This window comes from Heteronotia binoei, chromosome 19 (assembly GCF_032191835.1).
Source record: "Heteronotia binoei isolate CCM8104 ecotype False Entrance Well chromosome 19, APGP_CSIRO_Hbin_v1, whole genome shotgun sequence".
NCBI classification, from domain to species: domain Eukaryota; kingdom Metazoa; phylum Chordata; class Lepidosauria; order Squamata; family Gekkonidae; genus Heteronotia; species Heteronotia binoei.
Window position 1 is genome coordinate 24,348,349 of NC_083241.1, and position 22,480 is coordinate 24,370,828.

General features: G+C 43.3%; 2 protein-coding genes across 4 annotated transcripts in view; one reads left to right on the plus strand and one right to left on the minus strand.

Moving 5' to 3' along the window:
- The window catches only part of FAM227B (family with sequence similarity 227 member B), a 143,662-nt gene extending 134,204 nt beyond the window's left edge, over nt 1–9,458 (plus strand). The window contains exons 13-16 of the mRNA XM_060259970.1: nt 3,572–3,649; nt 5,059–5,133; nt 6,964–7,033; nt 9,263–9,458. Of these exons, the coding sequence (XP_060115953.1) occupies nt 3,572–3,649; nt 5,059–5,133; nt 6,964–7,033; nt 9,263–9,343 (304 nt within the window). The 3' untranslated portion in view covers nt 9,344–9,458. The remainder of the gene's footprint in view (nt 1–3,571; nt 3,650–5,058; nt 5,134–6,963; nt 7,034–9,262) is intronic.
- GALK2 (galactokinase 2) overlaps nt 9,452–22,480 on the minus strand; it is an 85,634-nt gene continuing 72,605 nt past the window's right edge. For all 3 annotated transcript variants that reach the window (XM_060259850.1, XM_060259851.1, XM_060259852.1), the window contains one exon: nt 9,452–9,960. In XM_060259850.1, the coding sequence (XP_060115833.1) occupies nt 9,753–9,960 (208 nt within the window). In that variant the 3' untranslated portion in view covers nt 9,452–9,752. The remainder of the gene's footprint in view (nt 9,961–22,480) is intronic.

A 22,480-nucleotide genomic window follows, 5' to 3' on the forward strand; every position in this document is an offset into this window, starting at 1 on the left:
GGTCTAATGACCATTTGTTTCTTTATCTGTCAAAGCTGATCAGTATCCAGAATGCTACTTTGGTACTTTTTCTGTGTTCCCATTAGCAAGTGATATCATAGTATTTGCCATAGTAAAGGTAAAGGTAATCCCCTGTGCAAGCACCAGTCGCTTCTGGGGTGACGTTGCTTTCACAACATTTTCACGGCAGACTTTTTACGAGGTGGTTTGCCATTGCCTTCCCCAGTCATCTATGCTTTCCCCACAGCAATCTGGGTACTCATTTTACCCACCTTGGAAGGATGGATGGCTGAGTCAACCTTGAGTTGGCTACCTGAACCCAGCTTCCGCCGGGATCGAACTCAGGTTGTGAGCAGAGTTTAGGACTGCAGCTTTACCACACTGCGCCATGGGGCTCTTCTGTTTGCCATAGTAGAGCCTGGTAAACACCAAATACTCTTCCTTTAAAAAAAAAATCCTTTAATATTGCCTGCTTGGCAAAAAAAAAAAAGAGAGAAAAGATCAAGAAATACAATGAGCAAGGTAGCTTGTTTAAAAGTTCTATTTCCAAGTCCATCACCATGATTTCAGTCATGGAAACAGCGCAATAGACAGGGCTTTTCTAAGCAGTTATGCCCTTCTGAACCCACTGGACTTCTCTTTAGGCTGGCACTGACAGAAAGTGCACACGGCTCCCTCCGTTAATCCTCAGAACAACCGTGGTGAGGCGAGATGCACGTTAACTCAAGGTCACCCGGTGAGCTTCATGGAAAAGTAGAAATTCGAACAGCACTTTGGCTTACTCCAGAAACCATCGTGACGTGTCAAGATCTCCTTCAGACTCCCAGATCTGATTGCTACCGGCTTGTAACAAAACCAGCCCCAAATATATTTTTAAATGGAGGGGGGGAGTTGAAGGAGAAAGCTTTTGTTAACATCATTTTAACATTCTGATTCTGACAGGGCTGGCTTTTCTTTATAAAGATTTACATGGGAATTTGATGGGGGAAGGGACTTTGCTGTGTTCAGGGCTTTCCATAAAATGACTTTTGAAAGTCGTGTGGATTTTCATGGTTTTAACTTAAGCCTGCTATGATCAGGTTGCTCAAAGAGACAGTATGTATCTGTGTCAGATTTGGTTCATGGCTCTACTCTGAAGCCTTAGATTAATCCCAAGGAAATTTGGTAAATCCTCTCTCAGAGGCCCTTGTTTCTTTTAGATACTATCTCCTAGGGGTTTTTTTTCTCTTGTGGTTGCCAAGTCAGTATTGGGAACGATATATTTGCATTTATGGCATTTCTCAGTTACTGTGTAGGCCTTTATGTGTTCTTTTTCTCTTCAAAACCGAGGTGCTAAATTCCTCACTCATGAAAAGTTTTTTTATTCAAGTTTCTATAGAATAGCAATTCGTGGAGATGGTTTACAGTACCCTAAGCTATCCTACACCCGTTGACTTCTCAGCTATCTTCTCTAAGCTATCCTACACCCGTCATGCTTTCTCAGTTAAAGGCATACTTTTGTTCAGGATGGCACTGGCAGCACAGTAGTCTTCAACCACCATTAACCCCAGTTAATGGAATGGGGCCCAATTTTACACCTAAAAAGGTAAAGGTGCAAGCACCAGTCGTTTTCGACTCTGGGGTGATGTCGCTTTCACAACATTTTCACGGCAGACTTTTTACAGGGTGGTTTGCCATTGCCTTCCCCACTCATCTACACTTTCCCCCCAGCAAGCTGGGGACTCATTTGACCGACCTCGGAAGGATGGAAGGCTGAGTCAACCTGGAGCCAGCTACCTGAAAACCCAACTTCTACCGGGGATCGAACTCAGGTCGTGAGCAGAGGGTTCTGACTGGAGTACTGCAGCTTTACCACTGCACCACAGGGCTCTTAATTTTACACCTACATGTCCCTTTTTATTGTTCTCTAAATCTTTTAAGAGGTTCCAACAGTGAATAATGACCTTATCTGGGAGGAACAGAAGAACTGCAATGAAACAAGTTGCCCATAACCTAAAGACACTAGTTAGAATATTCATATATACAGCTCTCTCGTGCAAATCAGGAACTTGCTTTTTCTGGGCTCCTGAACATGTAGATCAGGAAGCCTGCCCTACATGTATACAAGGGGGGAACTAAAAAAGGACACTAGGGCTTCTAGTCTCCTGGCCCCACTGGTGAACCTCCTGATGGCACCTGGTTTTTTGGCCACTGTGTGACACAGAGTGTTGGACTGGATGGGCCATTGGTCTGCTCTAACATGACTTCTCTTATGTTCTTAAAAATGAGATGCAAAGACCTGTGAGATTGGGGAAAGAATGCGGTGAAATCAGGTTGCAAAGATTTGAGAGATAGAAAAATGGGGTAAGAAAACTATGCAAGAGATTGCATAGTTCTTGGAGGTCTTTGAGATAGAGACAATAGGGAAATGTTTGAGAGTAATTGTAGAAGCAGGGGTGCAGTGATAGATAGTGTGTGCTGTGGACTCTGATGTGGAGAGACTAGTAGGTACAGAGAGGAGAGAGTGCATGCTGCAGAACACAACGAGAAAAAGGAGGCAAATGGAATAGGTTAAATGAAAACATGGTCATGGTAGCAAAAATGCTTTTCCGTGGTTAGCATAATGATGCAGCCCCCTTAAGTTAATAAAAACAGCCTTCAGAACTGTTTAAAGTTCTCCACCATGCTGGTGTAGAGTAACAAGAATATGAACAAAGCAGATTTTAGATGTTTTTGCACAGGTATTTGCATAGCTTCTTCAAGACCACTTAATAATCCATCGTCCTTTGGAAGGCAGGAAGCTGTGTGTGCGATGTGCTCCTAGTCACTTCAGTGGAGCTTGTGCAAGAGACTTTTCCAGTGGATTGGGCCCCAGGTTTTGTTTTAAGGGAAAACAATCAGTAACGCTGTAATTCTGCTTAAAATGGTTTGTTGTCTTCTCTAGAGGGATTTATTGTATTCTCTTGAAGGGGGGGATCAGTAGTGGTGATGGGAGGGTGTCTCTTTGGGGGCAGGTCTGCTTTTACTGTGCTTCTTAAAGAGCAGCATCTGCTATTCTCTTCAGGGATCCAGTTCCTCGGAGCACAGTGCAAAGGCACAGATTTAAACAGAAGTTTCACCTGCGACTGGCTTCTCTCCATTCATGGTGTTTTAAATCTGTTTCGTTCAGGAATGGTGGGAGAGTTTACCATTACCAGAGTAGTGTGGACCTTCTGTTGCATTTCTCCATTTGTGTATGGTTGTTCTTCACATTATATAGGTGCCAGCTGGTTTCCAGTAAGAGGGCAGGATACTGGATACTGCTGGCTTTATTCAAACACAGGTGACCACTGCAGTTGTTCTCAGTCGCAGACAATGAGTGCAGCTCATTCCAAGCCCTTCTCCCACGTGCTTCTTAACTGGAGTAGAAGGGAAGTGATCACATTCCTCTCTTTCCATCTCCGACGTGGTGCCAGATACATCCTCCAGTGACCACTCTAGGCCCTGCGCGATACCATTTCCATCTGCAAGGCATGCCGACTTGCTACAAACTCAGTGTTGCAATCAAGGTCAGGGGGGGGGGAATCTTTTTCCTTGACTGGAAGGGCAGCACACCAGCTTCTCCTACTTATCAAGATGTCATTGAGAAGAGTAAGAAGTTCAGCAAAAAGCTGCATGATGAGTTTATCGAGTAAGTAGCTGCCGTCTCAAAACAATGGTCTTTGCTGCTACAAAGCTCTCTGTAGCCCACTGGGGAGGAGTTACAAAGAGCCGCAGGCAAAGGATAGATCCCAAGTTCAATCCCTGGCATCCCCCATTGGGTAGCAGCTCTGGGGATCACAAGACTGTCCTTATCTGGGACCTCAGAGAGCGGCTGCCAGTCAGAGCCAGCAGCCCTGAGCTTAGCGGAATAAGTACTGGACTCGGCAGAAGGCCATTTCATAATTTCAAGCCTAGAAAAGAAGATATTGGATGCACATCCCGCCCTATACTCTGAATCCCAGAGCAGTCACAATCTCCTTTACCTTCCCTCACACAACAGACAACCTGTGAGGTAGGTGGGGCTGAGAGAGCTTTTTACAGCAGCTGCCCTTCAAGGACAACTCCTGTGAAAGCTACGGTTGACCCAAGGTCATCTCAGCAGGTGCAAGTGGAGGAGTGGGGAATCAAACCCAGTTCTCCCATATAAGAGTCCGCACACTTAACCGCTACAGCAAATTGGAATGGAGGCATGAGTTACATCTCACTCCAGACAGCAAACCCACTGAGGCCAATATTTATTTCGTTTTCATATATTCAAAAAACATTATTTTTTAAGTGTCACAGTGACAGCTCAAAAACAATAGAAGGGCTTCCTCCATTCAATAACACAATGTCCAGTTCATCCACCTCCTTGCCCAGTCTGGTACCTCGGCAGATTGCATTGTTTATCATGCATTCCTCTTCAAGAATTTTCTTGGGGGGGGGGGGGGTTTATCAGCTGATCCAAGGAAATACTTTTAAGGCTGCCATGAAATAATTCAGCTAGTTAGCAAAACAGCAACAGAGACACGCAGAGAGAGAGAGCGCTTTTCCGTAACTGCATTGATCACAACTTGAAAGGTGATATTGATCTGGAGATTTTTTGAGCTTCAGACTGTGGAGCAAGAGTTGTAGGGAAACCTTACAATCACCCAGGTGCTTTGGATTCCCTGAGCAGCTCAGCGATGCAGTCCTATGCAGAATGACTCCGGCATGAACCCACTGAAATCAATCAGTTCAGGCTGAAGTTAACTCCACACAGGATTGCACTTTGTGAGTCATTCATTTTTGCGTAAGGCTTTGCAGATGTTTGCAGCTGCAATCCTCTGAGCTGATCACAAAAAGCTGGTTCCATGGCAGCCTTTCAGAGCTATTTTGTGACTTGAGGAATGCCGAGGCTTCCAACAAACTTACTGAAAAAGCCAAGATAACCCAACTGCCCCGTTTAATGTTCAACTCTATATTTTCTAACATATTAAATAGCCGGAGTGTGCATGATTAGAATCTTACAATTTTTTTAAAAAAGCATTCTTCTGGATAATATTTCAAGTATGCTTAATATGTGGCTTTGCTTTTTAGCTTTGAGCACAGCTGCATTGAAGAATTAACAGAAATGGAAGAGCAGAGAAAAAAAGTGAACCAGAAATTCAAAAGGTTTGCTTTTTATCTATTTTAATTTTAACAAATTTTCATCCTTAGGAACATTAGTAATTGCCAGTAAAAAAAAAAAATTGTCTGTGACTAGTAGGGACTGTTGCTTTCTCCCCTCCCCTCGCCCAATCTGTTTTGATGAAAAACATAAAAGCTTGAAAGCAGGTGTGGAGTAAAGCAGTGTATCAGGTAGAAACACGGTTGCATTAAAAACTCAAGACGTCAAAATATATACCATTCTTGGCTATAGCGAATAACTTTTTATGTGGAAAACTGCACTGAAGGTAGTCTGTCTATTGCTGTAGTAACTGAGGTGGGTTCTGTTGTGCCCTTCACAACTTCAGCATCAAGGGCCAAAGAAGAAAACTTTGGGTTCCATTGCATTCCATTGGTTGAGTCCACTCCTCTCTCCTGCCCTCTGTCACCTATTTTCTTTCTGTGGCATTCAGAAGAGAAGGTAGGCAGTGGTGGCAAGGAGACAGCAAAAAGACAGGGAATAAAAGTGGTAAGAGCGTTTCCTAAGAGGCCACGGTGGTCACCTCTGTCTTGTCACTCACTCGCTCCTCCTCTCAGCCTCACCCAAGGACAAATGAGGATTGGGCCACTCAGGAAATTACTAGGCTGCTGCTAGGCAACCAACCTTGGTTCTGTCAGTAAAGGGAAAGGCCTCAGCTGAATATAATGCCATAGAGTCCACCCTGTACAGCAGTTATTTTCCCCAGGGGGAGAGAGATCTGTTGTCTGGAGTTCAGTGGTGATGCCAGGAGATCGACAGGCCTGGCCTGTTCAGCAGCAGCTCCTCCCCCATGACAGCAAGCATGGCATAGGAGTTAGCACTTCAGAGCAGGGTCTGCCAGACCCAGGTTCTTGCTGTGGAAGCTGACTGGGTGATTTCATACCAGTCATAGACTTTCAGCCTAACCTACCTCAGAGTTGCTGAGCAGATCAAAAGGGGGAAAGGAGAATGATGTAACCTGCTTTGGTCCAAAACAAAAGGGAGACCCCCACTAACCTGGCTGAAGGAAGGAGTGGAATCTTCACACCCTTACCCCTCCAACTGCAGCCCCCCGCCCACTAGTAGTCCATGTGGGTCCTGTGCACTGCTTGGGAGGTAGGAAGAGGACCATGTGAAGATCTGACTGGCAGTGCCTCTGGCTAACAGATCACTGGATCCAGTTCTTTGATTCTATTTTAGAAAAGCATGGAAAACTTCCCTAAGAAGAGAGCCAGGAAAACAGGCTGTTTTTCTTTCCTTCTTTCCAGTCTTGGTTGTATTCTCAACTAACAATGGGGAGCCTCAAATTGTTCTTCCTCAACTTAAGGAGGGCTAACACAACTAACAGAATGTCTGCCTTCTGTGCTGAAGTAAAAAGATTGTTTCTGAATACCTTGTGGCAGAAGTTTTCATACATTAATTAAAAATAACAATAATGCAGACCAAAAGTCCAATGGAGGATTCTGTGTTGGAATTCAGTACACATTTACAGGCCAGCATGAATCCTAAATTCCAGATGGTGGGAGATGCAGGTTTTATTAGCGTATTGAAACACTACTATTCTCTTGGCTTGGTTTAAACGCTTCTAGAACAGTTACGTTGTATGACAGGCATCTCTCTGGGATGTCACTCACCCCTGCAGCAAGAAGAACTCTTGAGGGAAAAGCGTTGCGTTGGCCTAGCTCTGCCTAGAAATATCCCAGACAACTCAGTGAATTGTCACTTGCACTAGGCTAAATTAGGAACCACAAGTGGCAAGTCTACAAAAGTGCAGCAGTAGCAAATAAAGAGGACTATAGCAGAGAGATCACTAAATTGTAATTGCTTTTTGTTTCTAGGCTGTTGGTGAAACTCAGCAAGAATCCCAATGAATTAAGGCTGAGAACACAGGCCTTAATCCAGAAACTGGTTTGTCACCCTTTTATATCAATCTTTTAAGTATGTTTTGCAGCTCAGATGAAGAGTGAGGAGCTTTGTGATCAAAATTAATTTTAAATCAGCCCAAAGAGCACGTTGCACTTTGTCTCACATGCATATGCTGGACACTTGGGTGGGATGTCCACCTTCAGCTTCTAGAGTTGAGAAGAAGCCCTTTGTCCTTTATCCAGGCAGGCGAAAGGGGCCAAAGCAATACCTCAAAGGCCTGCTCAACAACTACTGCCTGATTTAGGGCGGCTAATGCTCCCTCCATCAGAAACCTCACTAGGTCCTATCCAGGGTTGCAGTGGAATGGGAGGGGCCAAGGACAAATCTCATAATGCTCACTTTGCTCTATTTTTAAATGACCAGCATTGTTCACAAAATCTGCACAGGCTCTGACCTGCCTTCTCAGCCCAGCAACCTTGCATGGCTCCTTAATTTAACACTTCCCACTACTGCTAATGTCTGGAACCCTGTTGCCACAGGGCTTCTTTATTTATTGAATGGTTTGATTTCTCGCTCCCCACCCCCACCCCACACACACACAGCAAGGCTCAGCGTAGGTTACAACAATGCATATAAAACAGTAAACACAATAAAAACAATGAACCGTACATTATAATCGATTAGCCTATATAAAATCCATTAATCCTAAACCATTAGATGGCAATCCATAGCTCAAATAACCAGTGCCCCCTCTATGCTGTGGAGTCTTGTGAGCAAAAAATCTACTTTGTGAGCTACTGGCATTAAAGTTGTGAGCTACTGCATATGTTAGTGTGTTCTTGGGCCATTTTTCCTGAGTGAAAACAAAAATGTGTGAGACAGAGGCTAAGAAATGGTGAGCTAGCTCACACTAACTCAGCTTAAAGGAACACCGCAAGTAACAACTGTTCTCAGAATTCTACATCTGTGTGCCCATAGATTATAAAATGCTAAAGTAAGTGGGTGAGAAGGAAAACAGAAAGAGGTAGAGAAGGGGAGACTAATACAAATGGAATTCCACTGTCTCAACCATAGACCTGGTGGAGCATCTCCGTTTTGCAGGCCCAGCAGAACTGTATTATGTCCCGCAGGGCCTGGATCTCACTTGGGGGAGTGTTCCACCAGGATGCACCAGAGCTGAAAAAGCTCTGGCTCTGGTTGAGGCTGATATCTTTGAGGCTGGGGATCACCAAAAGGTGTTGATCCATACAGTGAAGAGCTCTTTGAGGGACATACTGAGAGAGACATTACTGCAGATATGTTGGTTGCAGACCGCATAGGGCTTTAACAGTCAAAACTAACACCTTGAACCTGATCTGGTATTCAGCTGGAAGCCAGTGCAGCTGGAGGAGCACCAATTATATATGGGCTCTTACAGGTGTCCCAGTGAGGACACGTACCGCTGCATTCTGGACCAGCTGAAGTTTCTGGGTCAGTCTCAAGGGTAACCCTGCATAATGAGAGTTATGGAGGTGACTGTTGCATGGATCACTGTAGCAACATCATGAGAAGAGTGATAAGGGACCAGTTCCTTGACCCACTGAAGAGGGAAGAATGCTGATCTAACAACACGTGACTTGGACCTTGAGAGCAAGGCATCCAAAACCACATCCAAGCTCTTCATTGTTGGTGTTGGTGTTAGAAACACCCATCAAGAGTTTGGAGTTGGATCTCTGATCCATCAAGAGTTTGGAGTTGGATCTCTGACCCAATCATCACCCAACCCAGGACAGGACCTCCAGCTTTGGCGAATTTAGCTTCAGTCAACTCCACACAGCTTCCAAACCCTTGGCCAAAATATCTGGGGTGGTATCCAGGTGACTGTCCATCAACAGACACAACTGGGTGTCGTTAGCATACTGGTGACAACCCAGCCCAAAACTCCAAATCAAGTAGGCGAGGAGAGAGGATTGCCCCTTGGGGAACACCATGTACCAAAGGGTAGTGGTGAAACCCTCCCTCCAAGTGGCATCCTCTGTCCATGGCCATGGAGAAAGTGCTTTGGGCTAGTGCTTGTCCCAAAATCATCACAGCTGGCACACTTACAGACCATGTGCCCCACCCAAGGTGATCAGCCTCATCATCTTCCAGAACTTTTTTTTTTCTGCAGTCCATACAATAGCTCACCGGGAGTCATGGAAGGTGGGTAGAAGGTTTTCCTGAATGCTGACCTGAATTAGAAAAAGAATACAGTGAATTGCAACTGTTTGCTGTGGTGTTTTGCTTCAACAGGAGAACCCATCACCAGGCCAGTCAGCATCTAGTGCTGCGGATTCAATGGTGGATTCAATGGTGAACCCGCCCCAATTCTGAGATTCCAGAAACTGGCTGAATCATTCCTTCCACTGAATTAAGCTCAGCACCATACTTGGGATTAAACATGACTTCTCTTTCAGGTCAATAAAGTATGAGATGGAGTAGTTTTTCATTGCAAATCTGGTTAATTTCATTTTGTTTAATGAATCAGCTTTTGGCAGATCAGCTTCTGCATCATAAAGTCCAGACAGAAATCAGCTTTTTGGATGGTCCTTGTTGGAAGCACATCTTTAGCAGAGAAAAAAATACATTAATAATAGATCTATATTTAAAAACGCATCTGGATCATGGTTAATTCTTATTATAATAAAAACCAGCAAAGGTGTTTGTTTGTTGTGGCAGAGGAAGTCCTGCCAATTTCCCAGTGCCCCGAATCGTTCTTTTAAAAAAAAAAAATTGGCATCCTTTAGGCCTCAAGAAAAACCATAGCTCCGCCACCTGGGTTGGTAGCAAACAGGCTGTTTTCGTCCAGTGTTAACCTTTGGTCACTGTTCTTGTAGTAAGCCTCTTTTACATTTGCTAGGAATCTCTCCAGCTTGTCTGCAGGAACCATTGACACAGTGCAGCCACCCCATCCTGCCCCAGTCAGGCGTGACCCAACCGCTCCAAATTGCCTGGAAGAACAAAATCAAGAAAACAGATTTTTGGAACCATACATTTAAAAAAGAGAGAGAGAGCATGTATTATACACATCTTCCCTATGGAACACTGTGCTTTAGTGGGCTGGACTTCCTCTCATCTCCTGAAGCCCAAAGTAAAAAAGGTAGTCCCCTGTGCAAGCACCAGTAGTTTCCAACTCTGGGGTGACGTTGCAGTCAATGGTGGACGTAGGATTCTGTTCAAGGAAGGAGACCATTTTAAATTATGCATATCAACATTTGTGAAAACCAAATAAAGAGCACTCTGTCTCCATCTTAATATGCCCCGCATATGAAGGGCATTAGCAAGGCAGGCTCCTGTTTATGCACCCAAGCTCTCCCTGGCCTGTGTCTCAGAAGCAGCAGATCAGTCAAGTATACACCACGGGTGGCCAAATTGTGGCTCTTTCACACATATTGTGTGGCTCTTGAAGCCCTCACTGCCTTGTCAGATGGCTTGGAGAAGGCACTTAAAGTTCAAGTTGCTTTCTTTCCACCTCTCTCTCTCCTCCTCTCTCCCTCCCTTCAAACATCTGCCGTTCAAGTCTCGTGGCTCTCAAACATCTGATGTTTATTCTGTGTGGCTCTTACATTACACAATCCGGCCACCCCTGGTATACACTGACTTCTTTAAAATAGTTCTGCTCTGCAACTTTCCAAAGGAGCTGGCCGAAGGCAGTTTCAAAACAGTAAAGACAATACTAATATGCGACAATCAAGATAAGTAAAACTGCAGACATAGGAGGCAACTAATAATAGTGTTTTTTAAAAGAAGTATTCAGCAGAAAATGATACATTTTTACTTCCCCCCCTGAAATAACAAAAAAAAGTTTTTAAAAATACCAAGTGGGAATAAGCAAACACTTATAAGAGCTAGGGAAATAATAACATTTTGGCCTGGCACCAGAAAGTAGACAGTTTTGGCATCAGCTGGGCAAGGGGTCAGGGAAAGACCTTTCACGAAGAGAGTCCCACTGCCCAAAAGGCTCTGCTATGTCGTGCTCACCCACCTTGCCTCTGAATGAAGATGGTAAAGCTTGGGCAGGCCCTTGTGGCAGCAGCAGGGTGTCAGTCCTTACGATATCCTGGTGGACCATGCAGGGCTTCGGAGAGAAGCCCCTGAAAAAGCATAGACCAGGGTGTCACACATGCGGCCCCCCAGAGGGCTCCATTTCAGGCCCCCGAGAAACTGGCTGGTGTGGACAGCCTGGAAACTCTTAACTGAGCCAAGGCAGAAAGGGGTGCAGGAGGGGCTCTTTCATAGGCTTGGACTGCTGAACAGGAGAAGGTTAAAAAGCTTTCCTGTGCAGAGTTGTGCCAGGGAGGGGGGGGTGGTATCTAGAGACACAGCAATTTTGCTGATTCACTTTTCAATTTTGAATGGGGCTAAATAGTTTAACAATCAAATATTTAACAAAAAAACCCCTCTAGCATCGCAGGCAAAATGTTTTTGTGCTACATTTTAATTTTATTCATATAGAGCAGGGGTGGCCAACGGTAGCTCTCCAGATGTTTTTTGCCTACAACTCCCATCAGCCTCAGCCAGCGTGGCCAATGGCTGGGGTTGATGTGAGTTGTAGGCAAAAAACATCTGGAGAGCTACCGTTGGCCACACTTAATATAGAGGATGGTGTGGCATTGTTTTCTGTGGCCCCAGAAGGTAGGACCAGAACCAATGGGTTAAAATTAAATCAAAAGAGTTTCCGGCTCAACATTAAGAACTTCCTGACCATTAGAGCGGTTCCTCAGTGAAACAGGCTTCCTCGGGAGGTGGTGGGCTCTCCTTCCTTGGAGGTTTTTAAACAGAGACTGGATGGCCATCTGACAGCGATGGAGATCCTGTGAATTTAGGGGGAGGTGTTTGTGAGTTTCCTGCATTGTGCAGAGGGTTGGACTAGATGACCCTGGAAGTCCCTTCCAACTCTATGATTCTATGATCCTTTTTCAAATAAATTCATCTTCCTGATGCACCTGCTTTAGTGTCAGGGGGGTAGGAAGCAAGCAGGAGAGAGGAGTCGTCTGTTAGCAGCATTTGTTTAGTAAAGATCCTTCCGTTTTTGCTCAGCTGGAAGGCATAAGAAAAATTTCCATATCTGGTAAAGTCCAGATGCAGAACAGCTTTGCTCATCATGAAGACACACTTCACGCTGTCAAGAGATTCACCAGCTCTCCCTGGATTCACAGCAGCAGCCCGAGGGAAGTGCGTGTGGCATCTATGCAAGTCACTCGCTGTGACTTTAACGAAGGCATGTCCTAGTTCAGCTCTCTTGTCTTGAAAAACGAACGGCAGCTCAGATGCTCTGCAAAGCTATATATCCGTGAGGCCATCGGAGGGAGTGGAAGAAACAACTGGGCACTCCTCCAAAGTGCTTGGATCCAGCGCAGCGGAGAATTCCCTTCCCATGGAACATTCATGTTGAATTTTAATTGTCATTTCTGTTGGGTTTGTGTGTGGGGTGGGGGGAGTGTTTTAATTCTCATGGTCTGCTTTGGGAGTCAATTTTGGCTGAGAAGTGGGATGAAAATGCAACTCCTAAATAAACAATCTGTGTTTGCTATACTGCTGCAGCTTGCCCAGTCAAGAGGTCTGCCTGCACTTCTGAGGAATTTGGTCTGTTTTTGTTGCTACCAAACTGCTCTCCTGGTCTTGGGACTGAGGTTTATTTACATAGGGGCTACATATACAACTGCCAAAAGAGCCACTGGAAGGAGGGATGGAATTAAAGAGGGCAGTGCAGGGTTCCCCCTTAGTTTCATAGCTCCTGTGGGAGCTGAATTTACTGACCTTGGTGCCAAGGCAAAGAGAGATGCATAGTGATGCAAACAGTGGCCAGTGATTTATATGGCACATGTGTTTCCTTCCCCCACTGGTGCCAAAAATAATTCCCTAACCTTTCCCTATGCTGGTCTTATGCGGACTGTTATTCCTGGCTTTTTTTTTTTTAAGTCCCCTTCTAGCATGGTCATGGTCATTTAAATATGTAACAGCGCCCGGAACACCTCTGCTGCTGTTAAATTATAGAATAGATATATTATAGATTATAGATGCTGGATTAGTGTTGTTTTAAAAAATTTATGCTGTTGTATAATTTTAATGTGTCTGTATGTTTAATGCACTTAATGTATTTTAATTACTGTATTTATAACATGTTTTATTGAATGTTTGTTAGCCGCCCTGAGCCTGCCTAGGCGAGGAGGGCGGGATATAAATAAAATTAATAATAATAATAATAATAATAATAATAATAATAATAATAATAATAATAATAATAATAATAATAATAATAATAATAATAATGTTCTAAAGTGCATACATATGTATTTTATCTTTCTCTGCAAAGAAAGTATTAAGAGTTTTAATAAAGATGTGTGTGTAATATTTGTTCATGTCTTGCGGCTCTCAAACATCTGATATTTATTCTATGTGGCTCTTACATTAAGCAAGTTTGGCCACCCCTGGATTAAAGGGTGTCAGGGAGGGTGAGACTTAAGAGTCCCCGCACTGGTGTCTGAGAGAGCATGTGGCAAGAGCAAGAATGCCCATCCACAGCAAGAAGATTACTTCCACCATCAGTGCTTGGGACTGCTCCCTTGAATCTAGGATGTCCTGCAGTTGCAAGAAGAATAACCAATCCTTTTGTGGTGGCTTTCTTTCCTATTTACCAAATTACCAAAACAACCAGAGCTGTTAAAGCTTCTGAAGCAAAAACTGAAGTCTGTGCTTTGGTGTAACCCACCCCCCCGTCAAGCATTGTATATTCATCTTCTGTTATAGTATTCAGATTATAGATTTGTTACTAACCCTGAATTAAACTAAGGCACATCAAAGTAGCAACACCCACCTTTCTTCCTTCGCTTTTACCAACAAATGCAGGAATGTCCTCTTTGAAGATAAGACCTCTTGGGACTTGTTCTCAGACTCAGCCAGGCCTAAACCCAGGATGTGCTAGCCGCAAGATAGATAAGGAACCTAGCGTGTGAATTTCACACGTGAATGCAGAATTGTTTATAGAACTCTTGATGTGCCATCTTACAGCCTGTATTCTACGGTTACAAAGTATCAGTTCCAATTTTTCCCAGCTCGGATGAGCCACATGGATTATCAATAAACCAAACTTTGTTTCAAGATTAAAGGACTGGTTATTTTGAGATCTCATGCTTGACCCCCCCCCCCCCAAAAAAAAACATTGATAAATTAACAGCTAAGCATTTTCATGCTGCAAATTTTAGATCATTATGGACTGCTTCTCAATTTTTGTCAGGGATTCTCACACCAAATCAAATGACCCAGGTGAAATCCCCAAACATCAGAATATGCAGATTTTGCTTCATGGTTTAAGATGCTTGTTAGGGCTGAAAACCCAGTAGATGTAAACAATGCTGTTTTGGAAACAAGACTTTTTAAAAAGCCTACACAGGGCAGCTGGTATAGAATCATAGAGTTGGAAGGAACCTCCAGGGTCATCTAGTCCAACCCTCTGCACAATGCAGGAAACTCACAAATACCTCCCCCTAAATTCACAGGATCTTCATTGCTGTCAGATGGCCATCTAGCCTCTGTTTAAAAACCTCCAAGAAAGGACAGCCCACCACCTCCCAAGGAAGCCTGTTCCACTGGGGAACCGCTCTAATGGTCAGGAAGTTCTTCCTAATGTTGAGCTGGAAACTTTTGATTTAATTTCAACCCATTGGTTCTGGTCCTACCTTCCGGGGCCACAGAAAACAATTCCACATCATCCTCTATATGACAGCCCTTTAAGTACTTGAAGATGGTGATCGTACCACCTCTCAGCCGCCTCCTCTCCAGACTAAACATCCCCAGCTCCTTCAACCTTTCCTCAAAGGTCTCCAGACCCCTGATCGTTGATTGTGCATAAAAGCCATTTCACGTATGCAACTGCTACCTTCGTTATTATAACTGTGTCGCATCAGTCTTTTTGCCAGTTAGCATTCTCAGTGATATGCTATTCAAAGAGCAAAGGGGAAAGCTCCTCCATCATACCCAGAAGTTATTACTTAAATAAAAAAATCTCCTGTATGAGATAAGGCCAAAACAAGTGAACAAGTAGTCATGTGCAATACTCTTCCTGTCAAATCTTTTAGACTAAGTTTTAGACTAAGAAATTCAAGAAAAAAATAAAATAAAACTTGGGTAGATGTCTAAAATCCTCCAGGATTTTATTATGGCTGCCAGAACATGGCTTTGTTTTATTTCAGTGGGCCATTTACTATACATTTTCATCTTGGCTCTTACCTGCCTCCATTACTTTATGTTTCATTTAACGTACAACCAGAACAGCTTACACCCTAATGCCGATTTTCATTTTCATCCAGCCTTTACAGCTGTCATAAAATAAGGCCCTCCCTTTCAGCCCAGTTTCAGGCTTGAAGCCAAACTATGGCTTGTGCTAAACTGTAGTTTAGAATCTTAACTGAAGCTTGTGATTCTAAATGTACAATGAAGGCTGTTTTTCAGATTTGTTCTGTCTACTTTCATTTCCCATCTGCTCAGCATTATCAGTTCTTTTTAAACTAGGGATTGCAGGCCTGGCATAGCAATCAATGGGAGACCAGGGGTGACGTCAGCTTTGCCATGATATCACTTCCAGGAAAACCTGGAAGTGACATCATGCTATCAGCCTGAGAGGCATTTTCTTATTGTTTCTCCTGCTGCCACTTAGAGTGGTAGTGGAAAAGGGGAGCTGGGGACTGGGGGACTGGCAACCCTATTTAAACATAGATATGCATATTAGCATTCAAATGTCTCTTGTGCCAGAGGTTCTGGCAGTACAGAAATGGCTGTTTACTACTGGCCTGTTGATTCAGACACCATGCCAAACTATAATTACCACAAAGCATGCTTTGTGGTTCTGATTTGCTAGCTGTTTACTAACCTTGGGTTTGTCAATTCAGACATCATACAAAATCATAATTAAGCTTCTTTAGTTTTATGACAGCTGAATTTGATTTGTCATGTAAGAGGCCAAAATGCTGCGGAGTTGTGCTGCATAACCATCTGTATGAGGTTAGATGCATAGGACTCTTTCCTGCTACTTAATAACAGAAATTTTCAGGAGCTCGGTTTTGGAAAAGGGTCACTGTGAGTTAGGATTAGAGAGCGACTATGGATAAAACTATCAACTGGGCATCAATAAGAGACTTCTCAGATTAATCATAATGCTACACTCCTCTACTACTTGTCAAATCAAAATCTCAACTTCCAGGGAACTTACACCTAAAATTCCCTTCAGAAGTAGATTGTCATCCCCAAAATTGGGCTCCCTGCATGTACACATTTTGCTATACATGGATGACACAGTATTCCTTTCTCGTACGAGGGTTGGGCTCAGACGACTATTGAACAGATGCCTTAGCTTTTTTCAAGAAAACAAACTGCATCTGAACTATGAAAAATCTAAGATACTGGTTTTTGCTAAATCTTGTAAAGCCCACAAATGGCTATTTGATGGGAAAGAAATAGAACAGGTTAGTAATTTTAAATACCTGGGTCTACACTTTAGCTACAACATGGCTTGGTCATGTCACTGCAAACCTATAATTAACTTAGCAGCCATTAGTGCATCAGCTATTTCTCAATTTTTCTTGAATAGAGGCAACCAGTTTGTCCCAGCAGCTTTAAAAATCTATAAGGCCAAAGTAATCCCGCAGTTACTGTATGGTATCCCAACATGGATTAGTGCCTTTGAGTCCAATTGTCAAGCATACATTTTATTCTCAGTAGAAAGCTGTATTGTTTATTATCTCACTGTCCTGCTGCATATCAAAGCTATGTAAACCATTCTCTAGTTCGCACCTACTGTAACAAATGTAGAAATGCCAGCTTTGAAGATAGTGCCTCCCTGGGACGATTCCCAGGCCTGAGCCTGAGACCCAGGATGTTTGTAACCACAAAAGATAGCCGAACCTGTGATTGTAGCTTTTCATATGCATATGCGAGAATTCTTTGCGTTCTTTAGTATCTCTTTGATGTACCCCTTATAGCCAGCTATTATGTATCACTTTCAATATGGTCTTACCATGAGCACAGTGGATTAACAATAAACCAATACTTTGTTTCAAAATCATCGGTTGGTTCTTTTGAAATCTCTATGCTTGACACCAATATTGAAAGAGTTCAGCCCAAATTTGTTAGGAAAATCATGGGTCTACCTCGCTGTGTCCCATATGCCACTCTTTGTCTAGAATCAGGCCTCAATATGTTAGAAACAAGAGCATGGCTTATATCTATCAAACATTGATTATGTGTGCACTATTTCGCTGGCTGTGGGAGCTATTTATACCAAATGCTGTCTGAATCTTCCTTGTCCAAATGGATTGCTTGCAAAGAAGAAAATATCCATCTTAGGTTTATGTATGGATTCTCTCTACATGCTCCCTTTTACAAATGCATATTATCTAATTAAACGTAGAATCTTAGATGCAGAATTGCAAAAACTATTCAGTGCTGCAAATACATCTTGCTCCCCTTTGAATTTTGGAATTTCCTCAATTATTGGTCATCTACCTTCTTATCTATAAACTCTCCATGTTCCACAATTGCACAGAGCATTTACTCTTGCCAGATGTAATACTATCCCATCAGCAGTTACATATGGTAGATATAAAAAAAAAATCCCACTCTCATTAAGACTTTGTACATGCAACTTAAAGCAAGTTGATTCATTATCTCATATTCTTCCTTACTGCTCCTAATATGATACTATACACCTTGGGTTTCTAGACCCAATTCTGCTCAATATGATAAATTGCTCAGATGCTGCAAAGGTATGCCATCTTCTGAATGATTTGCCATCTGAAATAACTGAAAAGGTTGCTTTATTCTTGAGTATGGTAATCAAGGACCGATTGTCCAATGTATAGCTGTATATGACTGGTGTATTTTGTTATTTCTGTATCTCTTTTTTGCCTTATCTATCTGATATATGCCAATAAAGGCTTTTGTTTGTGAGTTAGGATCAAGGATTACAGAAGCAGTATCCTTAATTCAGCAGGCTTGATGAATGCAGATCAACCTGCAATCTTGATTTGTGTGGGTTGTACTCTTCCATCTGCTCAGCATTATCAGTCTTTTTGCCAGTTAGCATTCTGAATCAGTGACATGTGATAAAAAGAGCAAAGCTCCTCCATCAAACCAGGCAGCTTTTGGGATGTAAAAACTGATGTTTGACTACCCATTGTGTAGGGGTTGGACTAGATGACTCTGGAGATCCCTTCCAACTTTTTGATTCTACACATAAAACAGCCCAAATAGTCTCATAAGGCATCAGACCTCTCCCTCCACCCTAAAAAGGTTCAACCAAGCTTTTAAGCATGTCCAAGGTCTTCATTAGCTAGTTGGGTTTCCCTGATTTATTTTTCTGCTTGGTACTATTAGGGGACCTGGGGCTTTAACTATAATGAAGAGGGTCCATGATTGGCACAATATTTCTTTCCATATGAGCTTCCCATACTCAGGTCTTAGCAAATCCTCTACCTGAAAACCCAGCTTCCACCAGGGATCGAACTCAGGTCATGAGCAGAGGGCTCCGACTGCAATACTGCAGCTTTAACACTCTGCGCCATGGGGCTCTTGGTAGGATCATAAGGTAAGCAGATCCTTAATTAATGGAGAATGGATTTGGGGATTATAGGGATTCAAAGGGATTCAGAGTTTTTATTTCCTATGCAATGAGCTGTGTGTGCGGAATCATTGCCATTTTGGGGCTCAGACCGCTTTGTCTTGGATTAAGTTAAATTAGATTAAGTTAAATGAGAGCCAGTTTGGTGTTGTGGTTAAGTGTGTGGACTCTTAACTGGGAAACCGGGTTTGATTCCCCACTCCTCCACTTACAGCTGCTGGAACGGCCTTGGGTCAGCCATAGCTGTTGCAGGAGTTGTCCTTGAAAGGGCAGGTGTTGTGAGAGTCCTCTCAGCATAACCCACCTCACAGGGTGTCTGTTGTGGGGGAGGAAGGTAAAGGAGATTGTGAGCCACTCTGAGATTCAGAGTGGAGGGCGGGATATAAATCCAATATCATCATTTCATGGATGAGTTACTTGGGCTTACTAGCTGTGAAGTGGATGCTGTGTTGCAGCAGTGAACATAAGGCCAAAGAAGTGGTCCTGTTCTTGGTCTGTGCCCATCCAAGCATAGATGGGGGACAGACAAGTTAGGTTTCACAAGTGCAAGCCTATTACTGCATTTGTTATTTTCCGAAACAAAATCAAAATCTTTGCTGTACGTATGAGTTGAGTGTGGAGGAAGGGCCCAGGAATGTGATGCTGGCCTCTGGGAAGTTCATAAGCAGATCCTGAGGACCACGGCATCCTTCCACTGTATATCCCTAGCGGCTGGCGGGGTGGGGGATGGAGAGAGAAAGAGTGAGAATCTGCAATAACTCAGTCCCTCAGATGAGCAAGGGGTATGCTACAGAATCCATCTCCCAGTCCTCTAGCTCTGCTTGATAAGCTGGGTGCAACTTTCAGCACATATTCTTAGAAATGCCTCCTCACGTTCTGAAAACTAGTGCTCTAAATGAAAACACAGCCAAGTTGCTAAACGTGATGCTAAATTCCAGGCACTGTTTACAAACTCTAAAAAGTGAGTAACATTTAAGCTAAGTACTGCCTGTGTTTTAAAAAAACACCCAGTCTGCATTTGAACCCCACCGGCTGGCGTCCCTTCTAATAAAAGGTGCAGTAAGTGTCCTTAACTATGTGCTGGACTGTGGCTTGAATGCTGACGCTTGTAGCATTCCATTCATGCGCTGGCTGTGTGCTTCTCAATACATTCTAGACGTTCAGGTCATTTGAGACTTATAAACTGGCTAAGGCGGTGGCTGTGTCTGAACTGCAGATGTATAAACTCTACATGGACGTATCAAGTATCCCTGGAGAGACTGGAACGATTATCTCTCTTTCCCATCGTTGCTAGCACTTCACGTCTGGAACCCCCAGGCCCCACACTCCTGCAACACAGCCTAAGAGGCAGTAATAACCTTCACTTAGTACCAAACCACCAGAGCTCCCTGCCAAGCACTTCATGGCATGACAACCATACTGTATGGCCATATTGAAGTGATTTAGATTCTTCCTAGTGCTCTGGCTCCTGCACTGATATACCAGCCTGGAACACTTGTTATCAACTAGATGTGAGCAGTTTTGCATGGAAAATGAGGAGGCTGCAGTATTGGATGAAGCTGAAGTGCAGATACCGTAGACTAGAGTTCACTGTATTTTCTTTATTAACTGATTTCCCCAGTTCCAGCTGCCCCTAGAAACAGCAGCCAGTTGCTTTAGGGAACCAGCTTCAATGCCAGCAAAAGCAGTATTTTGAGACCTCTTTGGCAGAATGAGACTGAACGGTCTCCAGGGAAAGGGCTTTGTCATACTATTTACTTGAACAGCATCTAACAATGGTATTTCTTGAGACAATTGATAAAAGCACATTTCAAATATGAAACCATGCCCCTTAGAGCACTAGGGAACAGCTCTTGGGATGGCATTTTGGACTGCTCTGGGAGGGAGAGGTGAGAAAATTGTGCTATATGCTATGCAGGCAGGAATCCTTCCAGTGGAGGAAGCACTCAGTGCACCCAACCTAGGACTTTTAGGCAAGCCTCCTGCTGCATTAATCCTTTGAGAGAGCAAGGACACCGACTCACAAACAATGCTCCTATCTCAGCCTGCAATGACTTCCCGGTTGATTTCCTTTGTGGGTGTAGCTCTGTACATACTTTCAGGGCTTTTTTTGTAGCAGGAACTCCTTTGCATATTAGGCCACGCCTCCCAATGTAGCCAATCCTTCAAGAACTTACAGGGCTCTTAGTACAGGGCCTACTGTAAGCTCCAGAAGGATTGGCTATATTGGGAGGAGTGGCCTAATATGCAAAGGAGTTCCTGCTAAAAAAAAAAAAGCCTTGCCTTGTGTGAAATTTTACTGGAAGTCTTACAAAGCCCCGGAGCTTTGCTTTTGCAGCACCCAGAACTCCATATTATGGCATCCGCTGGCTTCAGCCTATACTTCTGTATATTGCAGAAGTACTATCCCACCAAATCTGGCAGTTTTTATATAATTTCTTCAGAAAAAAAATCTATACACCTCAGACTATCAATTGCTAAGATCCACTATCTAGTGCAAGCCAGGTAGATACTAAGATGCAGGGATGACTATCAGCTCAACGGTAAAAAATTATGGGTCAGTTCTTGGACTACATCCTTATTTCCAACACAAACTTGATCCAGAATCTAAGCTTTTTGCTTCTAAATGCCGCTGCCTTGGCTGGGGGATGGGTATCGAATCTTTCTAGCCAGAATGACCCGTTTAATCTAGAGTTCCTCACAGTAAAAGTTTCTATAATCAGTTCTGGTTGCATCAATGAGGGCTGCTTGCTGTTTAATTTAGATCTTTTTTAAAAAAAACAAACAAACATGGTTCTAATTAGACATTGGGGAGATCAGTGGTTTAGATTTCAAGCTGGATCAATGACTGGCAGGATATGAAATTATTTCCTCTCTCAAGATTTCTTATTTTAATGGGTTCCCTTTGAATTAAGCATCTAACTGCTTGTCAGACCGCAGATATTTCCCTGTTGGTGCAAAAATGTAATTAGCATTGGACATGGGTTGCTTCCACATTAGCTGTTTAGTCTGGAATGGACATCATTTGTTTACTCAGTTTGCCATGTCCAGTGCTGCCACACAAACACACACCACTGCCAGACCTGTCTTTTCAGATCTCCTTTTTCCAAACTTGAAAACATAACTGCAATGACAACTTGTGCAATGTTGGCGCTGTTCAGGTTCCTTGGGGCTACCTCCACTTTACAAATTGACTCTTTTTTTGTTTCTGCTTCCAGATTAACTCCTATTCAAGTGAACTGGACACAACACTCCCAAACCAACTGATAATGACATGTCAGGAGTGGAACAGAGGCAGCTTAATTACTGCTTTTCATTTTGCAGTCAAAGCAAGTACCCACTGAAAAAGATGCTGGCAATCACAAACTCATGAACTGTCATTTGGGCAGCAAAATGAAGTAATTAATCCCCCCTACCTGAATAAGAAGTTATAATTTATTCAGAAACCCATAAGTAAACAAACTAATTAGCCTGTAAATAAAGATACAAAATTTAAAGGGGAAACTGCAGAGAGAAACAGAATCTTAGGGACAACTTCTAAGTGTTGCTTTTTATGGGGAATGTAATACTATATAAAGGAGCTCTGTGGCGCAGAGGGGTAAGCTGCAGTACTGCAGTCCATGTTCTCTGCTCAAGACCTGAGTTCGATCCTGGCGGAAGCTGGGTTATGGTAGCTGGCTCAAGGTCAGCCTTCCATCTTTCCGAAGTCAGTAAAATGAGTACCCAGTTTGCTGGGGGTAAAGTGTAGATGACTAGGGAAGACAATGGCAAACCACTCCTTAAAAAGTCTGCCGTGAAAATGTCATGATGCAATGTCACCCCAGAGTCGGAAACAGCTGGTGCTTGCACATCTGTTT